The 27237-nt window shown below is 43.3% G+C and overlaps 1 protein-coding gene across 4 annotated transcripts in view; it reads right to left on the reverse strand.

Moving 5' to 3' along the window:
• Window positions 1–12315: 12315 nt before the first annotated feature.
• The window catches only part of MAGI3 (membrane associated guanylate kinase, WW and PDZ domain containing 3), a 57465-nt gene continuing 42543 nt past the window's right edge, over window positions 12316–27237 (reverse strand). For 3 of the 4 annotated variants that reach the window (XM_066565123.1, XM_066565122.1, XM_066565120.1), the window contains exons 14-22: window positions 26577–26769; window positions 25676–25861; window positions 23742–23927; window positions 20218–20311; window positions 20007–20127; window positions 19355–19498; window positions 17077–17215; window positions 15727–15816; window positions 15204–15317 (exon numbers count right to left, since the gene is read on the reverse strand). In XM_066565123.1, coding sequence (XP_066421220.1) covers window positions 15767–15816; window positions 17077–17215; window positions 19355–19498; window positions 20007–20127; window positions 20218–20311; window positions 23742–23927; window positions 25676–25861; window positions 26577–26769 — 1113 coding nt within the window. In that variant the 3' untranslated portion in view covers window positions 15204–15317; window positions 15727–15766. Of the gene's footprint in view, window positions 15318–15726; window positions 15817–17076; window positions 17216–19354; window positions 19499–20006; window positions 20128–20217; window positions 20312–23741; window positions 23928–25675; window positions 25862–26576; window positions 26770–27237 lie in introns of all 4 variants that reach the window. The other variant, XM_066565124.1, reaches the window with a different exon arrangement.

Raw genomic sequence — 27237 nt, forward strand, 5'->3', positions numbered from 1 at the left:
TTTACTTCCTAAAAAGAAAGACAAAGAAAAGAGCTGTAACAGAGTCACCACATACACTTCTGCTGCAGAGACAAAAGGTGCCTCACCTGCTTGGGGGAAACCCCTCACCCGGGATGGGGCCTTCTGGCACACATTTAATCCATCTGAATCTGAAAAAAATGGCAGGACAAGAGTCAAGCTGTTGCAGGATAACTTAAGAACTCCAGATATCTTGTGCCCATCTACAAATCCCACCTAGAGTCCAACTACACCCCACATTACAAACTTCAAGTCCCCAGGGCTTCTCCTATTGCACCAGGCTATGCGGCAGGGCAGAGCAGCTCCGGCACAAATGTGTGTGCAGACACCCGTGACACGGGACAGACAGGACGTGACAGACAACGGGGACACAACACAGACAGAAAGCTCCTGGCAAGGAAAATGGCTGCGAGGACTGAGAGAATGCAAAAGGAGATGACCGAGGGGAGACCGATGGTGAGCTGATGAGGCTCAGAGAAACCTGGAGGAAGAAGATGCTAACTGAATGATTTATTCCAAGAACTGCAAAGATGGATGCCTGAGAATCCTACGGCCAGAAGCCTCTACCTGCCCTCACATCCTTTCAAGTCCTAGTCCGCCATAATGGATCCTGGCGGGACATAGCTGTCCATACAGCTCAGAACAAGACCTGAAAAGACATCTGACCGGATGCTTCTAAAGAGACAAGAGAGTCTGATGCCTGTCTGAGATCCGAGGTCAAAAGTTCTATGGCCTGGGTGCCAGGATGAGGAATGCAGAGAGCACAGATGCTAACAATGATGCCAGGGTTTCTGACAGGCCCCTCAAAGGGCTCAGGCAAACGACATGACATATGCAAACAACACATAATGCACAAAAGACAAGTGACACGATACACACCGGGACTGCTCTGCGCTGCGCACCTCAGCACCGTGATCCAAAGTCAGGCTTTGCTTTTATGGGGCCTAAGGGGCCGCTTCATGGACACCGCCACCTCCGGAGTGGACTGAAAAACCCCTCCCAGTAATTCCCAAACCAGCCCCCCGCTTTCATCCCCTCTGTGGGTCATGGCCCTCTACTTATCTCTCGCACATCTGGGGATGCCGGTCTCGGGTGTGAAGAAAGGCCACCTCGTCAGCCGGGAAGCTCCTGCTGGCACCGGGCTGGTGTCTCTCAGACAGCTGTATTAAAGAAAACCAAACATCAGTGCCCGATCTCAGCAGCCCCGCGACCAAAACCCCACAAGTCTGCTACTCACCCTTCTCCTAAGAACGCTCAGCTGCTCGGGCCGCACGCTTCGGGCACGCTCGGAGACCGAGGCCGTCGTCACAGGGGGTGCCTGGGTTAAGAGGAGATGAGGTGATTTGGCATGGCTGAAACCTGAGCGGACCCTCGCTCCTCCTCCCTACTTCCCCTACTCACCGCAACTCCTTGGCAGGTGCCCAAGGCCACCTGGATGGCACCTTTAAATAGAAAAGTTCTGGGCTTCATCACCAGGTCCTGTAACGCATCCACAGGGCTCACACGTGCAGGGAACCCAGTGCATCGGCCGGCTGGTGACGGGGGCTTGGCAGGCTCCGAGTGGATTGCGTAAAGCACAAAAAAGAGAATGGAAACTTAGAGCTGCACCAGAAACTGAGACCTGAGCAATAACAGCTACTTCTCTCCACTGCTCACCTTGACTGCAGGTACCCAGATTTACTTCCTAAAAAGAAAGACAAAGAAAAGAGCTGTAACAGAGTCACCACATACACTTCTGCTGCAGAGACAAATGGTGACTGACCTGCTCGGGGGAAACCACTCACCCGGGATGGGGCCCTCTGGCACACATTTAATCCATCTGAATCTGAAAAAATAGTTAGGACAAGAGTCAAACTGTTGCAGGATAACTTAAGAGCTCCAGATATCTTTTCTGCATCGACAAATCCCACCTAGAGTCCAGCTACACCCCACATTACAAACACCAGGTCCCCAGGACTTCTCCTATTGCACCAGGCTATGCGGCAGGGCAGAGCAGCTCCGGCACAAATGTGTGTGCAGACACCCGTGACACAGGACAGGACGTGACAGAGAACGGGGACACAACACAGACAGAAAGCTCCTGGCAAGGAAAATGGCTGCGAGGACTGAGAGAATGCAAAAGGAGATGACCGAGGGGAGACCGATGGTGAGCTGATGAGGCTCAGAGAAACCTGGAGGAAGAAGATGCTAACTGAATGATTTATTCCAAGAACTGCAAAGATGGATGCCTGAGAATCCTACGGCCAGAAGCCTCTACCTGCCCTCACCTTCTCACAAGTCCTAGTCCGCCATAATGGATCCTGGTGGGGCAGAGCTGTCCATACAGCTCAGAACAAGACCTGAAAAGACATCTGACCGGATGCTTCTAAAGAGACAAGAGAGTTTGATGCCTGTCTGAGATCCCGAGTCCAAAGTTCTATGGCCTGGCTGCCAGGCCGAGGAATGCAGAGATCACAGATGCTAACAATGATGCCAGGGTTTCTGACAGGCCCCTCCAAGGCCTAAGGTAAAGGACATGACATATCCAAACAACACATAATACACAAAAGACAAGTGACACGATACACGCCGGGACTGCTCTGCCCTGTGCACCTCAGCACCGGGATCCAAAGTCAGGCTTTGCTTTTATGGGGCCTAAGGGGCCGCTTCATGGACACCCCCACCTCCAAAGGGGAAACAAAAACCCCTCCCAGTAATTCCCAAACCAGCACCCTGCTTTCATCCCCTCTGTGGGTCATGGCCCTCTACTTATCTCTCGCACATCTGTGGAGGCCAGTCTCGGGTGCGAAGAAAGGCCACCTCGTCAGCTGGGAAGATCCTGCTGGCACCGGGCTTTTGTCTCTTAGACAGCTGTATTAATGAAAACCAAACATCAGTGCCCGATCTTGGCAGCCCATGGGCCAAAACCCCACAAGTCTGCTACTCACCATGCTCCTAAGAACATTCAGCTTCATCGACGAGTCCCATGATTCTTCGGCAGGGCTCGAGAGAGCGGCACAGCCGGTGCATCAGCCGGTTGGTGACTGGGGCTCGGCGTACTCCGAGTGGATTGCCTAAAACGCAGAAACAGGAACAGATGCTTAGAGTTGCACTGGAAAGTGAGACTGGAGCAATAACAACTGCTTCTGTACCCTACTCAATGCTCACCTTGCCCACCCCACCTTGACTGCTGATATCCAGCTTTACTTCCTAAAAAGAAAAAGAACAGTGCTGTAACAGAGTCATACTTTACACTCCCCCTGCAGAGACAAACGGTGACTGACCTGCTTGGGGGAACCTCCTCACTCAGGATGGGTGGATGGATTTTGCCCTGGATTTTATCCTTCTGCATCTGAAAGAAAGCGAGGACAAAAGTCAAAGGGCTGCGGGATAACTTCACAGCTCCAAACATCTTCTGTCTATCTAGGAATATCATCTAGAGTCTGGCAACACCCCACAAACTGCAAGTCCCTGGGACTTGTCCTCTGGCAGCAGGCTATGCGGCAGGGCAGGGCAGAGCGGCTCCAGCACAAATATGTGCGGACACCCGTGACACGGAACGTGACAAACAGGGGGACAACAAACACAACACATTATGCTTGTGGTGAGCGTCTCGAGGGGAAAAGGCAAAAGGGACCCCAAAGACACACTAGGTAACACGGTACACTGGACAACACCACGTGGACCGGAACTGTTCTGCGCTGCCCGCCTGAAAGCTGCCATCAAAATTAGAGCCTCTCCCTCTAGCTGTCCTAAGAGGCCCCTTGGAGGAGATTGCTTTTCCCACTGCTAATTTTTAAATCTGTCCCAGGAACTCCCAACCCGCTACTCTCCCATCATCCCATCTCCAGGACGTGGCCCTGACTTATCTTTTGGATGATCGGTGATGAGGATCCACGTTGCACCTGAAATGAGCCTGCCTCAGAGGGCCCCGTGATTGCCTGTTAGCCTCGCGGTCAGCTACAATAAAGAAAACCAAAACCAAAGTATGAGTACAGAGTTATGTGGGCCAAATCCCAGCGAGTCAGCTACTTGCCCTCTCCTGAGTGTGCCTGGCTCCTTCAGGCTCCAGCTTCATCCTGATTCCAAGGCTGCGGCCGTTATTGTGAGTGACACCTGGGTTAGAGAAAGGCAAAGTGAAATGGCATTCCTGTGAGTGCACTGGATGACCTTGTGTGCTGTAAGACGTGTGAATGCCTCTGATCGGCTTCTAAAAGGCCTTGGGTGGGGGGCTCAAATAAGCACCCTTTCTCACCCTGCTGCCTTCAAAACCACCCCCCCGACAATAACTCCTAACCGGATACCCGCTCACCCTCCCTCTCCTAGTCACAATCCTCAACTCACCTGAAGCCTTAATCTCAAACATCATCTTGGACACTGGGCAGATTCCCAGATTCCTCTTGTGACATGATGAATCTGCTGAAAAAAGTGTTGTAGTTGACACAACCTGGAGCCTCTGGAAGCTACGCTCCTCCTAAAAAAAATACAAAACAAAATAAGAACAAAACAGGAAATTACAAATGCACTTTACCACCCCTAAACACAAAACCCAAAATTGTGAACTTAAATACTCCCTGTATTCTATGCTGTTTTCTTCACAGTATCTTCAAAGCCTCTGTTGCTTTAGATGCCCAGAAACACCTGCTGAAAACAAGCTGAGATAAGCTGAAAGAGCCTCTTACCTGAAATGAGAGTGAAATGAGAGGAGAGCTCTGATCCCAGCACATCCCAGAGAGGGAATGAAGGCCCTGAGCAAAGGCTGGGGTTAATATACCCCTGATGGTGCCCGCCTCTCGTTCCCATGGCACCCAGGAAAAGGGAGGGAGCGAATCCCACCTGGTATGAAAGCCCTCAGAGCAGTTGCAGCTGTTTGGCTCCTCTGACTCAAGTTCAAGGGGAGCAAAGGGCTTGTTATAGAAGAAAACTCTTCTGAAAAATAACAGCACTTTCTTTTTTGCAGCAACAACTTGGAGTAAATGGGCAGGAAACTGGTAAGAAATAAAACTTTCTGTTTAGGCAGCATAACTAGATAAATTGGGTGATTTGATGTGAACTTACATAATTATTCCTTAGTGGCTATTAAGTACTACTTCATGTGTGGCTGAGCCCGGTGGAGAAGAATGCTTATGATATGAATCGTCTAAGTCTCCTTGGGACCTCTAATTAGGCCTATCTACATTATAAGTAAAAATAAGAAAAATAAAAGCTTCCCAGGCAGTGTAAGGGTTAAGTGCATGCCAGGCTCACCCTGCTCTGAGATACTTGGTCCTATGGCACAGAAAGAAGGGCCCTGAAATGTATTTTTAAACCCTTAAAATGCTGAAAAAAGCAGAGCTTCCTTCCAGTGAACCCCTTAAAAAGAGGAAATGGGGCAGTTACCTCTACTGAAACTAATACAATAGCAAATAAATAGCTTCTGCCTTTTAATTTACTCTCCTTAATTATTGGGAAAAGAAGGGTTTTCTTCTCTCTTTAAATCTCTCCAGGGATGAAAAAAGAGGGATTTTTCCCTCAGTTCAAATTCTTATGGAGGGATAGCTGGGCTTCTCCCTCAATTTAGGCCTCAGGACAACAAAAAGGGGGCGGCTACCCTTAATTCAAACCCATAAGAAACATTGTCAAGATTTTCCCCTTCTACTTAAACTGGTAAATAATAGAAAATGAGGACTTCCTGTCAATTAACACCCCTAACAGCATAGAAAAGGCAGGGATTCTTTCAACTGAGACCACTAAAATTGCAGGGGAAGCAGAGTCCCTCCCAGTTTGAACACAAAAAATAAAGGAAAAGGAAGCTTTTTCCCTTTTTTCTAAACCCTTTTTCTCCTAATAACCCCTCTCCTTTCTGGGAGTGCTGTGGAGGGTCTGGGGGCTCTGGGGAGGGACTGGCACAGTAAAAGGGGAAAGTTGAAAGCCCTCTCCTGGAACCCCACATGCTGCCTGGCCTGCTCAGATGCTGCCCCTTGGCAAAAGGGCTCTTCCCTTGGCGTTTTCTCAAAGGGGACTGAGTGGTAATAGTTTCAAAAAAGGCAAATGATCCAAGAAATGTACAAAGAACAACACAGAATTAAGAATTAAGACAACGCTTGTACCACTGATTTCAAACACTGCCTGGTTTTATTCTGGTCTTGCCTGAATAAAACATCTCCTTAGGGGAGGAATACTCCAGATAGAAGGATCAAGACTGTGTTTGTGTTCTGACCTTAGCCTGAGAATTGTACAGGGGAGAAGGGGAATTACCATTTCCATCAGTAAACTTTATTTGATTCATTCCAAGACTGGACATGCTAGCTGGGTTATAAGTAAATGCTTGAATTGTGAGAATAATTAGCATTGTAGTTCACAACATTTATGCTCTTATTGCAAAAAGTGTTAAAGTAATAACTTAGTTTTGTGGATGGGAATTACTAGTGCCTGGTGAATGAGAGATACCTGAAGAACGGTAAGAGTCCACAGTTAAAGGGTGTCCAAACCAATTTGCCTGGACATTATTTAAGAGAAAGTGACAAGGAAATAGAGGGCACGACCAGATTGGCATCTGTTTTTTGCCACCGAGAAGATCAAATACACCTGCTGTGGGTTGCAACCTCACAGGCCTGGGAGGTGGGAGTATAAGGCATACTGGACCTCTGTTATTCCTGTTTCTGGCACTCATTTGTTCTCTTTTCCCTTTCGGGATACCAGCAAGATTGTGTCACAAATGCTGCAGAAAGCATCACGTGGAAAGAAACCAAAGTTCCTCTTTAATTACACACACCTATGTCAACAGCCACTGTTATAACCCATCCAAATTAAGAACCTGTAGGCAAAATGGAGTAAATTATTGGATTACAAGAAACTTAGGAAAAAGTGGTAATAGATTTGGAATTGAATGTCCAAAAGGAGAGAGAGGGATTTGTTTTACGTTTAATCTTGACGGTTTGAGATTTGGTAAAAAAACAAATAATAAAGGAAAAGGTAAAACCAGCACAGCAACTTAACTCTGTATTGACCCCAAATTATCTATTGAGTCGTATTACAAGACTCCAAGCAGTTATAGAAATGATAGCAAATGGAGCTGCCCAGGCATTGGAGTTAATATAAAGTCAGCTAAGCCAAACAAAAACTGTCGGGTATCAGAATAGGTTGGCTTTACACTATTTATTGGCCAAAGAAGGGGGTGTTTGTGGAAAGTTTAATATATCAAATTGTTGAAAATTGATGACCACAGAAAAGTCATTCTAGAAAAAGCAAAAGAAATCAAAGAAGAAAAAAATATATATGCATATAATAACCGAGGTACCAGTCCAAAATTTAGAAAACAATGTTAAAACCTAGCTGGTAGGGTAATGTATTAGAAGAAATTAAGATCTTTCATTTTATGTGTTGCAACTATTTTTATATTTCTTCCTTGTGTAATCCCCTGTTTTATTTTGCCCGCATAGTCCAGAAGATGCAAGTAGATAAGAAATATTGCTCAAGCCAAAGGATTTACAAAGAATAAGAGTGGGGATTGTGGCAAATGCAGGTATTTTATGATTGGCTTTTTTGAAATATTAAAATGAATATTATATGTGTTGTGTTAGAAAGGAATTAATTCTCTTAAGTAGTGTGTTAAATACAGTTTTAGGTTATAAAAACTGTTATAATAGAAACGATGCTATGTAAGATACTTTTTTTAAAGAAAGGACTTGCAGCAAGATAGCGGCCACAGGACACCTGGATCTTTCAGAGAAAAAGAATTTATATATATTGCCCTCTTATCAGAAGAAACAAACTTCTTCCTGCCTCCAAGGCGCTGTTAGGATTAGAAGGAAGAAGTGGATGATGAGCAGACAGAATCCTGTGTTTGAATGGAATTTATGCACCATGTATGAAGTGTATGACTATGCAACAGGCTATTGCTTTTAAGGGTTAATCCTTTGTTAACGGGGGTCCTTTTTCGGGCCCATGCTGCCCAGAAAAAGGTACCCGGACGTCCGTAACTCTTTGTTTTTGTTGTCTCATATTGTCCTAATTCAAATTGTCCAAATTATTATTACTCTAATTGTATGACTATTTTTATAACCATTTTATTACTATTAAACTTTCAAAAATTTTAAAAGCAAGTGATTGGCGTTTTTCACACCAGTCTGTTAGGTGAAAATTATCAAAAGATTTTTGTGAGTTTTCTAATTTTGGCATTAATGCTGGCAAATTTTCAGGGTTTACTGTCTATTTGTGGGTCGAGAAATCTGTCCCAAACACTGAGGGGACTCTGGAGCTATTTGGGAACAGTTCTTTTTTAAAATTCTTTTGTGTTGGGATCAAAGAGCTGGCATTTGCAGGGGCAAAATAATTCTCTGTCTGTCCTGTATTTATTAAAGCAGCTGTCATATTCCAACCTCCTCCTCCTCCTCCTCCTCGTCGCACGGTTTGTGTGCATGGATGTGGCTGTGCAGACGAATCGTGACACAAAGTAGTCCCACTGGGTGCTAGGAGTGTGGAAGGCGAAAAGGCGGAGGCACACCAGGTATCGGTTGCTCAGGGTTACGCGCTGCAGAGGGATCTCTCGGTGCCCGGCAGAGGGAGAGACGCGGAAGGATACACGCAAGGCGCTGCAGTTTTCGCCTGCTGTGGTGCCGTGTATAGACGCAGTGGCGGCAGAAGTGGCGTGACAGGGCACAGGGATGCCGGCTGTGGCTGGACAGCGGCACGCAGCGGCTCGGAACCGGGACCGGGCTGTATCAAAGCTGCGGCAAACGCAGCGGGGGGTGGCGGCGGGGCCGTGGAGATAGAACTGCGCATGCGTGCGGCTGATCCCGGAAGCAGCGCTGTGGTTCGATGAGTCGGCGCGGAGTGATATCGCTGGTGCGGGGGTTGTAGCAACTGCGCATGCGTGGGTTCCGTCACTACGGCGGCGCGGAGAGTCATCATGGCGGCGGGCGGGCCGGGGCGTGCGGGAGGCGGCGGAGCTGCAGGAACGGGAACGGGGCCGCGGCTGCGGCCGTGGAAGGGAACGCCGGGACGCCCGTGGTTGCAGGAGGCGGCCCAGCCGCGCCATCCAGCAGCTCTGAAGCGGGAGGGTGCGGTGGGGAAGGCGCGGCTCGGCCCGCCATGCAGCGGGGGCGGCAGGAGAGGGGAAGCGACCACGGGCGGCGCTGACGGGAGGCTGGGCTGGAGCGCCGCGGCGCCGGCACGGGGTGCCTTGGGTGGCTGGGGCGCCCCGGTAAGACAGTCATTAAAACACCCTAAAAATTATTTTAAAAGCCCTGAAAAAGCCCTAAACGTATCCTAAACATTTCCAGAGAATTCCTAAAAATCTCCTGTAAAAAAAAACCTAAAATATCCCTAAACATCCCTGAAAAATCACCTGAATGACCCTAAAAAACTGTTTAACCCCTACCTGTAACACTGTGGCCTCCAAACATCATCTCTACCTATTAATCGGGGTAACTGCAAGACCCTCAAACACCACCACAATCACCAGCTTGAGTTGGTCTGGGCAGCACCAAATAAAATAAAATAAAAAGCTTTATAAATAGAGAAATTAAAAATAAAAATAAAATAAAAAAAATAAAATAAATGCTTTAAAAATGGGAAAATAAAAAAAAAGAAAATTAAAAAAATAAAAAGCTTTAAAAACAGAAAAATTAAAACTAAAAATTAAAAAAAAAATTAAAAAATAAAAGAAATGCTTTAAAAATAGAAAAATTAAAACTAAAAATGAAATAAAAATGAAATTAAAAAAATAAAAGAAATGCTTTAAAAATAAAAAAATCAAAACTAAAAAATTAAATAAAAAATAAAATTAAAAAAATAAATGCTTTAAAAATAAATCAAAACTAAAAATAAATAAAAAAGAAAATTAAAAAATAAAATTAAATAAAATGTTTAAAAATAAAAAAATTAAAACTAAAAATTAAATAAAAAATAAAAAAAGGTTTAAAAGTAGAAAGATCAAAAATAAAAATTAAATAAAAAATAAAAAATAAATGTTTTAAAAATAAAAAAATCAAAACTAAAATTTAAATAAAAAGGAAAATTAAAAAAATAAAATAAATGCTTTAAAAATAGAAAAAGCAAAAAATAAAAATGAAATAAAAAATAAAATTAAAAAATAAAAAAAAGCTTTAAAAATAGAAAAATTTTTAAAAATTAAATAAAAAATTAAAAAAAGCTTTAAAAATAGAAACATCAAAAATAAAAATTAAATAAGAAATAATAAAAAAATGCTTTAAAAATAAAAAAATCAAAACTAAAAATTAAATAAAAAAGAAAATTAACAAAATAAAATAAATGCTTTAAAAATAGAAAAAGCAAAAAATAAAAATGAAATAAAAAAATAAAAATAAAATAGTTCAAAAATAAAAAATTAAAACTAAAAATAAATAAAAAATAAAATTAAAAAATAAAATAAATGTTTAAAAATAAAAAAAATTAAAACTGAAAAATAAAAAAAAATTTAAAAGCTTGAAAAATAGAAAGATCAAAAATAAAAATTAAATTAAAAAAACATTAAAAAATGCTTTAAAAATAAAAAAATAAAAACCAAAAATTAAATAAAAAGGAAAATTTAAAAATAAAATAAAAGCTTTAAAATAGAAAAATTAAAACTAAAAAAAGATTAAAAAAAAGCTTTAAAAATCGGAAAATTAAAAAATATTAAATAAAAATTAAATTTAAAAAATAGAATTAATTAAAAATAATAAAAACCAAAATCCGTAAAGTGCTGTAAAGTACTGTAAAAGTTCCATAAAAGGCAGTGTCGTAAAGCGCGACTGTCGAAAAAACGAACCTTTTACAACAGTCGCGCTTTACGGCACCTTTTGCGACAGTCGCGCTTTACGGCACCTTTTGCGACAGTCGCGCTTTACGGCACTACCTTTTAAGGAACATTTACGGGTTTTTTTTAATTTTATTTTTTATTTAATTTTTATTTTTAATTGCTTTTGTTAAAGCATTTGTTTTATTTTTCTAATTTTATTTTTATTTAGTTTTTATTTTTAATTTTTCTATTTTTAAATATTTTTATTTTATTTTTTATTTAATTTTTTATTTTTATTTTTGTTTTATTTTTAAAGCTTTTTATTTTATTTTTTAAATTTTATTTCTTATTTAATTTTTAATTTTTCTATTTTTAAATCTTTTATTTTATTTTATTTTTTAATTTTATTATTTTTAAAGCTTTTTATTTTATTTGGTGTTGCCCAGACCCACTCAAGCTGGTGATTGTGGTGGTGTTTGAGGGTCTTGCATTATGGCACTACCTTTTATGGAACTTTTACGGCACTTTACAGCACTTTACCGTTTTTATTTTGTTTTTCATTTATTTTTAATTAAATTTATTGTTAAATTTTAAGCTTTTTTTTTTAGTTTTTATTTTTATCTTTTTAATGCTTTGTATTTTATTTTATTTGGTGCTTCCCAGACCAGCTCAAGCCGGTGATTGTGGTGGTGTTCGAGGGTCCCCAGGACACGGGGAAGAGATGAGTGTCTTGACTCCACCTTTCAGAAGGCTGATTTATTATTTTATGATCTCTATTATATTAAAAGAAAATGAGATCTTAGAACTATAGTAAAAGCCTGGCGGTGGGGGGAGAGAGGGATGGGGCAGGGCGAGCTGGGGAGTGGTGAAGGGCAGAGAGAGGGATGGGGCAGGGGCAGGCTGGAAGTTCGAGTAGGGGTGAGGGGCTGAGAAGGGGACACGACAGAAGAGGGCTGAGGGGAGGAGGTAAGGGTTAGGAGGGGGCAACTCCGAATCTCCCAGACCAAAGCTGCAGCGAAGTAAAACTCTGGTTGCCCTGGCAGCGCCAAACGCCTCCTGCAAACTGAATTCAGGAACTGGCATTCAGTTTTTAAACAGATTCTCAGTGTACATATCAGAAGTTTTCCTTCTGCTTTATTGTTCTACAATATCCAGAATGTGCTGGCCTCATCAAGTCATCCCATGCCATGCACAGAAAAACTGGATTAATGGGGCTGAATCCTGGCAGCTAGCACTGAAACCAGTAGGAACTGGTGCGGGACATCAAGCACTAAAGCCATACAAGAGCTGCAGCTAGTACTAAATTGTTTACAGCTATTTTCTATACAAGGAAAAGTTGTGAGATATAAAAGGAGACGACAATTTTATATAGCAAAATGTACAAATAAACCTACAGGACAAGTACTTCATGACTGTACTGTTTTGACAGGACTTAATGGTTTTGATACCCTGTTTTTTGAACAGGGGATCAAGGACTTCCAGTGAGAAACTGCATTCATTTTCCAGATGAGTAGCATGTTTGTGGGTAAAACCTGCATGACACCCCTGAAAGCCAAGCAAGAACCTGGTTTAGACAGTGCAGAATCAACAGGCCATGAACTGGAATTTGTTTTTAATATCTATATAAAAAATAATGAGCGATTTACAGGTCTCTCTCTAGTCAGAACCTCAGAAGTCTGTATAAAGGTGCTGTACAATATATAAACATTTACACCCAGTACATCCATACATTGCGTAGCATTCCAAGGCCACATGGCTATGTCCGATACAGGAAGTACAGATACAAGGTCTATGGAAGGAGAAATCACACACAGGTAAGACATTATCAGGTGACATGAACATATAGAAAAATACAGTTGATGGCAGGGAAATAATTTCAGTGGGGCTAATTCATCTGGAATTAAAGGACTGGATTTTTCACTATACTCAGTGGTCAGGCCAAGTGCACACAGCTCAACATCAGCCAACCTCTGGGGAAGAACACAGGGCATTTTCTACACAGGCTACTTCAAAGTATTAAATTTTCACAGTCATATTCCACCCAGGGAGTATTTGTACGTGTTATGCTACATAGCAACCCTGGTGTCAAGCAGGTGAGCACAGTTCAGAGCTGCTTTAAAGCCTTTTGCATTCCCAAAGTCTTTGTTTAAAAGCTGTTTGAGCACTCAGCTGTACTCGTGAAGAATTCCACTCAGAACTGCCTCACTGTGCTTTGTTAGCCTTCAAAAACATTTAATGTTTCAAAGCCAAAATGAGATATTCACTTGCAAAGAGCAAATTATGTTTGTATTTTAAGTAAGTAAAGCTCAGTGATTTACTCTTCTTTCTCCAGCAAAGGGCCTTCTTTCACCACTTTTCTCCAGTCATTAAAAATCTCAGATGTCAGGAAATAATCACTAAAACTGTGAATAAAATAAACCCCTTCCATTTCTATTGTTCTTACTGTAGAACTTATTGTAGGACTGATGTGACAGTAGGTTCTGGTGGTAACATCCCTCTTTAAAACATCTCTGCCAGCCCAAACCATAGATGGGATGTCTCCTGTATCCTGTTTGTCACCAATGCTCCTTGATCACACATCCATAGTAAATAGGGGAGAGTTCTAAAATATACAGGCAAGAACTTCACTGAAAAAGCTGCTCTGGTAGCTGAGTCTGTCCTAAGGTCGGTTCTTACCTCTACAGAGGGGAAAAAAACCCCAATTCCTAACTAGCATTAAATAATTAAAGATGGGACTTCAGTATGAACTCCACACTGAGGCTGAGGGTGTCATGGTGCCACAAGTGAAACCAAAGGAATTGTGTTATTTAACAGAACTCAGAATCTTCTTTCCTCTCATGGATGTTTGCAACCCAAATCCCTGTGAATCAAGGAACTAAAGTGATTCTGCTGTGTCAGAAAAAGCAAAATTACAAAATTGTGTCAAATACATATACCAGGGTTTTGTATTAGGTATAAAAATTCCAGGAAACATATGAACTGAGCAGCATCAGCAGCTAATTTGCTGTCCTGGAACTGACAGAACCAACTCGCCTGTGTTCTCCCTGACCCAGCAAGAACATGTGGGTTTCCTGATGTAAACATGCAACCTGCTCTAGAGAAAACACCTAAACCTGCCTTGTCTCTGACTGGAATCCATGTGGGAAGGGTTAGATTGACTGGATTCAGTAGATAGCTTGGCATAACAACAGCAAGTGAGTCAGGATCACATTGGCAACAGAGGCATTAAATAACTTTGTTCAGAGTTCACAATACTCGGGGAAGCTGCAGCAGTGCAACACTGGGAGCAGCAGACATGGCCTGCAAAGGGACATGGGGACAGCAGCTCAGGAAGGGTTTCACTGAAGCAATCTGAAAATCCTTCATGGAGTTTAGATAATTTAAGAACAAATCAAATACTTCCCCCCCACAACCAGTTTCTGAGGAAGAAGAAAAAAAAAAAAGACAACTGTGTGAGAAAAACCAATGCTTTAAATTACCCTTACTGGAAAATTGATCAAAACATGTTTGTTCTCAAAAAAAAAAAAACAGCGTCTCTCAGTCTGTCACACCCGTTTTCCAGGCACCCCTGCTGCTGGGGTGCCCTTACAGCCACTGGGGACCCTCCACGGCCCAGGAGTTATCAGTATTTTCCTTACTGGAGAATTCTTCTCAGGTTGGGAAGTTCCATCTTTGGTTTCATTGTGTCTCTCCATGTGTCTTTCTCCATGGTGTCTGTTCAGCATAAGAGCTTCCTGTGTTTCCACCCTCTTTTGTTTCTCCATGGAAAGCAGTGGGATATTGGAAAGGCTGGAGGTTTTGAATCTGCTGGAACTTGTGTCTCCAGAGCTGGACTTGGTTAATAAATCATCCTCAGAGGCATTTCTCCTGGAGTCCCTAAAGAGAAGGTTATTCCCACTAAACAATGGGTAATGTTGGTCTGCAGAACACCCTTCTGTCTTTCCTGGGGTCTTCTGCTTTATTTCTTTACTGGTGACTTCTGGTTTACCGTTCCCACCTTTTAACTGCTCAACAGAACAGGATGTTTGGATCCTTCCCACTGTTTCTGTGCTTCCTGGCTTGCCATGATGCCTTTGGGGACTTGCTGACCTTCCTCGATTTCCATGGGAAGACTCCTTTTTGTCACTATTCTTCATCCCTTTTCCTGTGATTTTACTCTCACTCCTGGAACTGTCAGATTTACATGAGAGATTGTTTTTCTCAGGATCCCCTTTCCTGGGGCTGTGGAATCCCATGTGAGGGTATCCTTCAGCAGCTGGACTGGCAGATCTGCCCCTTCTGGTCCTTGCTTCTGAACTACCTTTAGTGATTCCAAACCCAGGACTTGAGGGACATTCCCATCTGTTCTTTGTTCTCTGGGGAGAAGACTGAGGCTTCCTCTCACACAGGTTTTCAGTTAAAGTGCTTATCTTGTCAGGCACAGTGTTCTCTGCTTGCTCCAGTTCCTCAGACAGCTGAACTCCGGTTGAAGCTTCTCCTGGTACTGCTAAATAACACACTTCAGATGGGAAAGCAGAATGGGAAGATGAAGATAATAATGGTGACTGTTCTTCATATATTACATTTGATGAAGCAGGATTGTAGCTATCCCAATCACCTGGAAGCAAATGGCAAGAGATTTGGTTAAACACACAAAAAGTAATAATTTGCAAACTACTGAGTTCAATTCAAAAAACATTATGGAGTAGCATACTTTTAAAGCTTTATTAGCCAGCTTTCTGTATTGTGTTGTTCTACAACAACCGTGAGGATGTGATTTTAGATAAAAATATCTAGTGCTCAGAATGCCGTATCCCTGCAGGACTGACACGGTCTTGAATCAAAACAATTTTAGAGCCTACAAAGCAAAATTTCAAATTAAAAAGTCCCTGACCTACACTATTTAATAAAACCTAACAAACTAGAACTGCTATGCCTAAAGAAATCTGAAACAGTGAAAAGTTGGGGTTATTCATAGCTTTGCACTTTAAAAATAGGAAGAGATGAAACAAGACATGCAGATTTACCAAGTCTTTAAGGAAAAACCAAGAAAAGCACTGAAAGCCCTTAATGTTGCTCAGGTTTCACGTAGGGACACAGACTGGAAGGAGCCAAACCTGAAGGAGGAAGAGAAAAAGCCCAGAAGTACATACCAAAAAAAAAAATCACAGAGTACAGCAAGCAAGACTTCAATCAGAAATGTGGGATTAACAGCAAGGCAAGAGGCCATAAACCCTTCCCCACTCCACCATTTCCTTCACCTATCCCAGGCCCCACTATAGACAGAGGGCTGGCCTGGACATGCTCCAGAGGTTCCCTTTTGTCTGATTCTGTTTCTCCTCAAGTTCAGGGAATTTCTGTGACCAGCAGGGCCAGTAGTGATGCTCAGGATCCTTTTCTAGCTCTCGGGAGGAAAGCAATTGAGACGGTTCTGAGCAGATTTTGCCCTTTGAGTGAGGCCAGTAAGTAATGCCAGTGACTGAACACACAAAGTATTTGGTAGCTCAAACTGTGTGTTTGGGATTTTGAAAGGATAAGCTTGGGGTTGGTCACTGTGACTGAAAAACTCCTTATCAGAAAAAGTGACCCTACAATTTAGGAAGTTTAGCCATCAGCACCTTGGTGTCAGCATCAGGGTTTACAAAGACTAAGGAAGTTATATGTTCTTTGCTTTAAAATGCTGCTGCTGCCACTGCCACGAGTCTCTGATTTGCAGTCTTGGGACTGCGTCAGACACAAAGTCACCAGTTCTGAACTCTGTGGCTCCTTCAAACATTTGCTCTGCTGTCCTTCCTAGGTTTTTTGGGTTGGTTTTTTTTTTTGGCCTACAAAGCTGTGGTTTCCTTTTGTAGACACAGAAATCACCTTGAATCAAACTGAATGCCTTTGGAGAGTAAAGTTGTCCCTTTCCTGCTTCCTGAAGTTTTGGCTTTGAAAAACAAGGCACTTCATAATTTAGAAGGCTAAAACCAGAAGTAAATACGTACAGAAACAAACTTTTAACAATACTGTAGCACAGAGAATTTTCATTTAAATTAAAAGGCAATCGGGGTTAATCATTATATTTTTATAGAAAAATTTGATTAGCTTGGACCGAGCTGAGAAACTAATTAGAAATATGGAATAATTTCAGATTGTGCAATACTCCTATGTACCGTCATGTGTTAATTTTACCCCAAATATTCCTTGTATTTGAAAATAGATATTTTATTTTTCAATTTTTATATTTTAATTTTGAATTTAATTCAATAATAAATGCACAGCTGTCACAAAGGCAACTGCCAACTACTGCAGTGAACAAGCAGCAGAATCTCCTTATCCCACTTTACTTCCCTGCCTTGCACCCTCAACACCAAAAAGCCCTTAAGACAACATACTGTGATCTGGTATCAATCCAGTCCCTGGTCTCAGCAGCAGCAAAACTTTATTTCCTCCAGCCTGAATCAGCTCAATGGCTCGTGTGTGAGTGATTCCTTGGGTAGGCTCTCCATTAATTTCCACAATTTGGTCACCAACCTGAGGAAACAAGAGCAGCAGATTAGTTTTTGGGAATCTCTGACACTGTGACCTGGTTTTTAATTGAGAAAGAAAAAGTAACAGAGGCAGATGCTTCTGTTTTCCTTCTTGTGCTAAAATCCAGTGGGCGTTAGTGACACCATTCCATGGATTACAAGCAGGATGTTACCCTAGGATCTGGGGGTTCAGAGGTGCACAGAGGTTGTCTGCTCAGGAAAAGATCTCAGAGATCTTAACCACATCTTCTATTTATTTACAAGTGATGAGGCAGATACAGGATGTGCTTGAATACATTTTCATTGATCCTGGATCATGCTGTGGAGGTAGCACATGGATCAACCACATCACACTCGTCTGAGGTCACCTTATCCAGGGGAGGACACAGCACCTTCCCTATACCCACTGCCAAGCTGAACACCACACAAACGGATTTGATGTAGGGAAAGGAATTGTTATTTTCTGTTGGTCAGATCAGTGGTGAGGTCTCAGAGCCAGTAAACAATTCTCACAGGTACCAGGCAGGTTAATTTCAGCCAGCGTTAACTTCCCTGGCTGCTGGAAAGGGGCTGGAAGCTGCTGGAATAGCATACCCCAAAAATAGTTCTCTATCAGGCAAAACTGAGAAGGGAAATGGGGAAAAAAAGGGAGCGGGAGCCTATCTAGCACTGCACATAGCAGCCAACAGATGTCACTGGTGTGTAACATTAGCAGCTTAAAGAGGCTTCCTGGGCTTTCTTGAAGTCACTCTGCAAAAGGAGGTCACTGCCGGCTCTTCATGGACAGGCTGGGTCTGAGACACACCGGGACAGCTCAGGTAGCTGGATGAGAAGTTCCTCCTCACACCGTTGAAGTACAACCAGAAAGAGACACCACATCCAGATGACAAGAAATTAAAAATGTGAATAACCTCAGGCTGGGCGAGCTCAGCCCATCCGTGCTCTGGGCTGGGCTGGTGACTTGGCACATGCCAGCACTGGGAGGAGCTTAGTGTCAAGGATGGGAAGATCAAAGACGTGACTCTGCACAAGACGCCCAGACAATCCCATGCTGTGCCTGAAAGCATTGTCCAGCACTCTTTGAACTCTGGCAGCCTTGGGGCTGTGACCATTCCCTGGGTAGCCTGTTCCACTGCCAGACCACTCTCAGAGGGAAGAACCTTTTCCCAGTATCTAACATAACCCTCCCCTGACACAGCTCCAGCCACTCCCCCAGGGCCTGACACTGGTCCTGCCCCTCAGGAGGAAGCTGCAGACCCCAGTGAGGTCTGACCTCTGGCTCTTCTTCTCTGGGCTGAACAATTTTTTTGGTTGCTTTGCCCAATAAGCAAAGCCCTGGAGCTCAATGTAACACCACTTGAAGGACTAGGAGAAAAAATATTAGCACTGAATGCTAAACTTGTGCTGCCTCTCAAGCAAATGGGGGAAAATACCAATTACTGTGAAGAACAGGAGAAGTTAAGAATACTAAGAATTCCACATCCATTTAAGCCTCACAGCAAGTATCTGTGCCAGCCCCATTCTGCAAATAAAAGACAAAGAGAGGCAGAGCCACATGCCAGCAACAGGGAAGCACAAGGACTGCAAAGGATGGCATCTCATGGGCACCTGGCTCACCTTGATGCTCCAGTCTCTGAAAATCCAGCCCTGGGCAGCAAATACAGAGTCTCGCTTACCATTGTTCCTTCTGTTGTATCCATGTACTTTGCTTTTACTACAATATTTGAGAATGTATTCCTTACACAAAGGCGAGAATTAACATAATATTTGGGGAAAAAAAATCAGGATTGTATCTCCAGAAATGGCATAGAACAGCCGCAGCACAATGTACACACAAACATTCCTCAAAAATTAACTGACTTGGACAGTGATTCTCCTCCCAGCTCTCTGGTGCACTGTGCAATCTCTTGTTGGGGCTCCTAAAATACCCATGAGTACCTGCTACTCACACCCAGGGATGCTACTGTAACCCCAGCAAAGCAGACAATTCCTTTGGGACGGCCAGAGCTGTTCATGGAAGAAGGGCAAAGGCTCAAGATGCTGTTCTGGGACCCTGTGCTTGTGAAAATCCAAGTTTGTTGCCACTCTGGGTAAATTAGTGTATCAACTGCATCAACAAATTGGTTAGAGAAGCCAAACCTACGTGGACTCTCCCATCCTTGACTGCCGGCCCATCCTCAGCCAGACGGAGGATGAATAAGCCCATGTTGTACTCCTTTCCTCCTCGGAGGCTGAATCCAAACCCTCGAGGGCCCCTTTCCAACTCCACTGGGAAACAGCCAGCATTCTGTGCAGGAAGTCACAGGGGGAAAAAAAAAAAAAAAAAGAGAGATGAGGACCTGTAGGCAGATTTAACCTTCTGTTTTTCTAGAAAAATATCACAATATTTCTATATTTTGAGCACTTAAACAGCATTCATCCCAACTTGGTGGTGACTCAGTTTTAACCCAAGTCCAAACATTCAGAGTATCTTTCCTTCTTAGTCTGAGATAGGCACAAAATTCTTGAGGAAACTTTGCCAAAGGGTCTATAGTCACTCCATTACAAGCATTTTGCGTTTCTTTCATAGCTATAATGAATGTTCAACTACCCATAGGAGATAATCACATTTGAAACATGAGCAAAAACATTCTGTGAGACACTTCAGTATGTTTTTATATACAACTGTTCTACCTGTATCCGACAGGGAAATGTTTTAACATTCCGCTTTTGAGAACTCTGTGGTAATGCCACTAGAGTGCCTTGATGGATGAGTATTCCCCGTGTCTCCACACCCTCTAGATGGATTCTTGTACCTGGGAATGACGGCTGCCAACACCTGAAGCAGCATCCAACTGTGCCATGTGCTTGTGCTCAGGCCAGGACAGCCGGTAACTACTAGAAACTTCTTTTCCAGCTTCACCTTCTGTAGCTCCCCTACGGAAAGGTGAAAGGACGTGGATGTTGCCTTCACATTAATCCCTCTGGCCATGCTTTTCCCACCATTCCCAGCCCCTTTTTCCCAACCTGTCAGGGTTGATCGGTGCCAATCCCAGTGGTCGGTGCTGTGGGGCTGGGCTCTGCCTGGCCGAGTTTGTTCCTGATGGAGGACCACGTTGCTCTAGAATCCAAACAAAATCAACAGTCACAACTTTAAAAATCTGCAGCCAGACAATGGTCACCACCAGTGCTGGGAGCTACTGCTCCCAAGGAATTGCAGCCACAGCACCTTGAGCCAAGCTCATGTGGGCACAACAGAGAGAGGATTTTCCAAACCAGGAACACAAGTACAGCTCATCAGTTCCATGGAATTAATTCTTAGGAATTCTAGTCTTTATTTTTATTCTTTTACTCTGCTTTTCCTCTGGAAATACCAACACAATTGTATGTCCTGACATGAACAGAAGGGTTTTAGCCTGTTTGCAACTTGATAAATGCCAGAGGGGATCAGGGCTGATCAGATCCATGAAATTGGTTCAGATAATCATTACCATAAGATTTTTTAAGAGATGAAGAACAATGTCCATTTGAGAAATACCCCTCTTTAAGGTAAGGGAATGAAGATCTGCAGGAGAAATGGGGATTTAGAGGTGAAGGCCCCATCAAATAAAGGGAAATTGCCAACTCATTTAAGGCACAACAGTTTTCCATTGCCCAGCTCCAGGTAAGGAACTGGTCTCTTGGGAGAAGGAGTTCACTGGCAGGCAATCAAGAGGAATGTTAATGTGTTTTGCCTTCTCCCAAAAGCTAAGTAAAAAAAAAAGGTTTTGATAAAACCATTTAAAATAACTTCCTATTATTTTTCCCTCCAGGGAAAATACTGTTAGTGTGCACTTTACAAACATCCAGTGCATTTCTGGAAAAAGCCCCGTGTTTCAGGATACAAAAATGACACTCTCGCTTAAGAATAAAGAACCACAGCCTATGCAAAAAGCTGCCTCTTAGCTGGAACCTGAATGGCAAGCAGTGGCCCAAGATGGACTTCTGTGCTGAAATATAAACTATTAACTCCTTTTCCCTGAAAGGGTTAGAAAGCAATCAATAATTCCCAGCACCAGAACTAGAGATGTTCCAGCCTCATTAGATGCAGCACATCACCGCATTTCTTAATTAAGAACAAACAAATTCCACTAAAATACAAAAAAGTGGTCAAGAATGTTAAGGGAAGAGAAATTTAAAGCATATTACACTGAATTTCTCAGGTATGTGAGACCTCCCGAGCCCTCCACACATCTGCTTGATGCTGTTCTCATGACATGCCTTAAAGAGGTTTTTCTCTAGAGACAAAATGTCGACTTTTACTCCTGGTTTATCCTCAGATTTTTAATTTAGAAGCATAGGCAAGAAAAATGCCATCTGTTTGTACAAATCCTGCAGCCCTCTCTGCAGCCTTGTCTCGTGTGTTCCCAACTAATACATGACAAAAGCTAACAGGCTCCTGCTTTTGTGAAAAATGTTAAAGAATCTCTTCTGGCGCATGAAGGGAATTCATTTAATCCCATGAAAAGCAAAGATCACAGGCCTGTTAAAGCCTAGGGGCAGGGAAGGGGACCAGGCAGAGGTTTTGTTGCCACTCTCAGAGGACAAAGCTAGGGAACAGCAAACTCTATCCGGGTTTCTGCCTTGCGCTGCTCAACAGCTTCCAGCAAAAAGGGCATTTTGTGTTTTTGGAGCTGTATCCTGGATTTTCCTGGGTGTGAACCATCCTTGTGAGGCTCAGCTCTGTCCCTGAGTGTCTGAAGCCTCGACTCGCCCACATCCATGCTGGATTCCCCCATTACACAGGGCTCTACTGTGAGCTAAACTCTTATTTCTTCAGCTACATTGAGGGGAATTTTAAAGTGGAGATATATTCCCACTCCAGTGGAACCGGTTCTGCTTCTTTCTCCTTCACTGTCACAAAATTCTTTACATCTCAAACATGCCAACTTCCGCTCCTCTGAGCCACAGATTTTTTTTCTGACTGATCTTTTCTCTGGTTTTACCACCTGCTACTGAGGGGTTCTTTCCTCTCTTTGTTGAGCCTCCCCAGGTTGTGTTTTTCTCTCTGTATTTTGGCTCCAAATCTGTAATTGAGGCAGTGGGAAAGGTTTTTACACAAAGCCCATGCAAGGTCATACACAAATAATGGGTAGAAATATGATATTCAGAAAATTTATTCTGAAAACAAGTGGAAGGTGTTCCTGATCATGGCAGCCCCATGGGCTTTCAGGTCCTTCCAACCCAAATCAGTCTGTATTTCATGACTAAAAGCTGCAGAGAAAACAGATCTAATTCAACCAACTCAAACTTCAGTTGCTTTATAAACATCACCCATGGCAACTGCTTTGAAGTGTGTCCCTTCAAACTGGAATGAACCAGATTTGATAAAAATAAAAATCTTAATAGAAAAATAACAACTTATAGAGGTCTCTCTACTTCAAGCATTAACAAAAAGGAACATTAAGTCTTTGAAATTCTGTGTTACAGGCTGAGATGGCATGTTAAATATTTGCAATGAACGTGAAATTAGAGAATCATCTGCTGGCTTTATTCACAGCCTGGCGCTACCTATTTCTTATTTCAAAGGTGAAGAAAGCCAACTTTCTGACAAAATAATGATAGGGAGTTAATTAAGCAGCATTCAAGAAAAATGCAGGGCAGGAAAACAGCTTTTCTCTCCAAATTACTGGATTTTATATATTTATATTTTTGTTTAGAAACAATATCACAGTGCATGCAGTGTTACATGGGAGCTGTCATTAAGTCACAGTCTCTGAAGATGGGACTTTGCAGTACCTAGGACTCGCTTTGCTGCTCAGGTGACACAGCAGGTTTTGCAGGTGCAAGACTGGCAGGAAACCCCTGTCAAGGCTTTTTCCCTGTGTGGTAGGATGTGACCCTTTTCCAAAGAGGAGCTTTGGCAGACAGAACTGCAGCGTGTTTCTGCTGCAGGGATGCAGCATTAGAGAATTTGTGGGTTTTAACACGGGAGAAAGCAAAAACTCATGGTTTAAATGGAGAGATTTGAAAAGCAGGAGTCCCTGTGGCCTTGGAGCAGGGACAGAGCATCCTGGCAGCATTGGGAAGAGAGCTCTGGTAGGACCTGCAGCAGCAGGAGGTTGGCCCCTGAGCTGGGGAGAGATTTTCTCACTAAGCATGATCCTGTGGCTGCTGCAGCCCCCTGAGGGGTCATTTCTCTTTGGCTGGAGAATACAAGGTCCGGACAGGACGTTTCTATGTTAGCAGCATTTTCTGTCTCTCACACATGAGAATTTCTCTCACTCTTCATTGCACTGTTACTAATTTTAGCTCCTTATTGGGTACAAGCACCTTATTGTGGCAGCTCCTCTCTCTATCCCACCTGCCTTTAGCTCTTCCAGAGCAAACACATGAGCTTCCAACTTACTCAACTTCCAGGAGCTGATGATCGCCACGGGTCCCACTCAACTCAGGATATTGTAAGATTTACTCTCCTAAATTTCCAAACATCTTCAAATGCTCCATTTAAGCCAACAAACTTCAGCAGTGATAAATACCCAACTTTGACAGTGTGGTGGCACCTTCCTTACCTTCCTCAGCCACCACTGTGAGGGTCACCACGTTGCCTGCATCCTTGATGAGTTGCACAATGCTGTCATGGGAGAGCTCCACAATGGACTGGCTGTTTACCGCTGAGATTCTATCACCCACTTTCAGCTTCCCACACTGGTCAGCCGGGCTTCCCTCGATAATCCGCCCGATCTTGTGAGGAATCACTAAGAAACAAGAACAGGCACAGCAACACTGTAAGTATTCACAAAATTATGGAATATCCTGAGCAGGAAGGGATCCACAAGGATGAAAATCCAAATCCCGGCCCTGCACAGGGCAGCCTCAAGAATCCTACCATGTGCACATCATGTGCACATCAGATAAGCATCACAAAGACCCAGAACTGCCAGTCACAGAATCACAAAATATGCTGAGTTGGAGGGACGTACAAGGATCATCAACTCCTGGCACTGCAGAGGACATCCCAAAATCCAAACAAATCCCACCTTGTGCCTGAAGAGTGCTGTCCAAACACTGCTTTAGCTCTGGCAGCCTTGGACCTGTGACTGCTTCCTTGAGGAGCCTGTTCAGTGCCCCACCACCCTCTGGGTGAAGAAGCTTTTCCTAATATTCAACCTAACTCTCCTCTGGCACAGCTCCAGCTGTTCTCTTGGTCCTGTCACTGGTCACCACAGAGCAGAGATCAGTGTTTGTCCCTCCTCTCCTGCTCCAAAGGGTGAAATTGCTTGTACAGGACACACCTGCAAATAACAAGGAATGCTTCACTGTGAGTGAATGGAGATGCCAACCACACAGCATGGCCTTGTCATGTACAGGGTGCTGTGCCTGAAGGAAAACACGGGAAGGAAATGGATCATATTTTGCAAAGGGACGAGTGAGAATGTATGTCCCTGGAGCGCACCAGAACAGTTGGTTTTACCATGTATAATGTAGTTTTCCATTTCATGCATCGACCCTGACAGACAGTGTGGGCTCAGAGAGATTTACGGTCATCCACTGTAACACAGGCATTCAGATGCATGGGCTAACTCTTCCTACTTGCAAACAAAAATTAACCCTTAACACACTTTAAAAATATATCAAACTTCTCCTGCTGGGGACTGATTCACTCAGGTGAGGACCTGAGCAGGGAGCCTGTGCAAGGCCAGCAAGGTGCTACATCAGCTTTGCATAGATGTGACCGCTTTTCCTGGTCTCTGAGATGAATATGCACTTGTAATAATTGCCTCAAATTTCCTGCAGCTCTCCTGGCTTGGTTCCCTCAGTTCACCCCAGAGTGACATTATGCCCTGCACAGACTCCTCCAGAAACCAAAGCTCTGGGGCCAGAACAGACAGACTGGAGAAAAGAACAGAAGAAATGTTCTGAGAAGTAGAAGGCAAAAAGATCGATTTCAGTCCTTTTCCCAGAGATGAGCACAGAGGCAGAACTAGAGACAACTATGCCTGAGCCGCATCAATATCTCACAACTGCAATACCAGACCAGACTGCTTTTTCATTTTGATGATCCTTCTAGACAAACACACTCAAAGACAGTAAGTAACAAGTTCATTGTTTTCCACCAAATACTGTACACTCTACTTCCTCAGATCTCCAGAATAAGAATTTTTACCTGATTAGGTAATATAAAGCCAAGGTTGAAACTATGCTTCCATTAAAATGCCAATAAATTCATGCAACATCACTAGAGCCTGACAAATATCGACATCCCAAATGCTGCCCTGGGACAAGTGCACACACTTGGGTATGGGTTGTGTGAGATATAAATTCCCTTTTCCCCATTTATGTCACAGTTGGGTGAACAAGACATACCAACACTCAAATGGCTGGGCTGTGCCAGTGTGAGTGAAAGCTGACTATGAGGGAAATACCAGCACTGCACAGGAAGAGATCCATGGAGAAGCCCCAGCGAGGCTGAGCAGAGGCAGAGCCACCAGGACATGGCACTTACCCCCAGGAGGAGGTTTGGTCTTGGAGGTGAGGATGACGAAGCCAAATCCTTCGTTCTCCTTCCGCTGCAGACGGACGTCGTAGACCTCCGGGCATGGTTGGTTGGCAAAGTTGACACGGTTCAGCCGAGGAGAGCCGTTCTGTGTCAGGACAGGCTGCGGCTCCTCCTCCTCTGCCTGCTTTTCCCCTTGCAGGGAACAGACGAACAACAAATAAGGAACAAATCACACAAAGCAACTTCAGCACAGCCATGAAGCTCAGTTGTCAGTACCAGCATGAGGTGGCAACAGCAGTTACTAATCAGAGCAGGGGGCCCTTGTCAGCTGTAAATCCCACCCCAGCTTTGTCATTCATGGAGTCACAGACTAATCTTCTCTAAAGTGTTGATCTGGACACTGATCTAAAACTGCAGCATCTCAAGATCTTGCTCTGAAACAGCTCCAGTTTGAATACAGTTAATCTTCCTACACACTAATGCTAAAAGACTTGAGAATACAGCATATAGAAGGTGCCCCTGCCCACGGCAGGGTGTGGGAAAAAATGAGTTTTAAGGTCCCTTCCAACCCAAACCATTCTGGGATGTTGAGAAAATAGACTGCATTATTATGCAATTTCCATAGCACTAATGGCTGTTCTAACTACTACTTGCAAAAAGGTTTGAAGAAACCCCTGCATCATAACCTTCAGAGCCTTACTTGTGTGAGCAGTGCAAGCTAGCGAGCAACAGAGTCCAAGCCTATTAAATTCTGCTTTTCTTCATTTAAGAGTTCTCCATTTATAGCTCACCCTACTCTCCTCTGTCTCAGGCTGCTCAGCCCCAGTGCAGTAATTAAGTTCCAGAGCAACTTCAGTGGACTTGACTACAAGCCCTAAGTGCTCTTTCTAGGCAAGCAGACACGTACCACTGAAGAAGATCTTCCTCCGGACAGTGAGCAGCACCTGCCCGTTTCGTGCAGCACTGGTCATTAAATCCAGAACTTGCTTGTGTGACTTCCCTTTCACAGGGACTCCATCAATGCACATCAGCTCATCCGCTGCACGCAGCCTCCCGTCCTTTTCCGCTGCTCCCAACGGGATTATGGCTCCGATATAAATCTGTGAGCAGAGTCCAGGGGTTTGAAAGGGAACATGAGTTCATCAGAACACACAGTGGTTGGAATCCACATAAATCAGTGCAGAAGAGGTCTTTTGGGGAACACTTTTTTAAAGATTACCTCACTGTCCAGCTCTAGCAGAAATGCAGCCAGCAAGTGTACTCTGCACAAGCTGATCTAGTGGAGACAATCTGGAGTCTCAAAGCATTCACTAACTACTTTAAATCTTTAATCTATATTTTTGTCAGTTCTTCTCTCTTGAGCATGTTTGCCAGTTTATTAGAAAGCAAAATTTTTGAAATGAGCACACACCATGTACTTATTATATATATGATTTCCTAGACATTTATGACACAAAAGCCTCTGACATTCATTCTACTCTATTTTTATTTTTTTTTACCAAGACTGAGGAAGAATGACTGGGGAAGAAATAAAAGCTTTTGAACCAACTCAAGTTTGTTTCTGAAAA

The sequence above is a fragment of the Molothrus aeneus genome, chromosome 24 (assembly GCF_037042795.1).
Source record: "Molothrus aeneus isolate 106 chromosome 24, BPBGC_Maene_1.0, whole genome shotgun sequence".
Lineage (NCBI taxonomy): Eukaryota > Metazoa > Chordata > Aves > Passeriformes > Icteridae > Molothrus > Molothrus aeneus.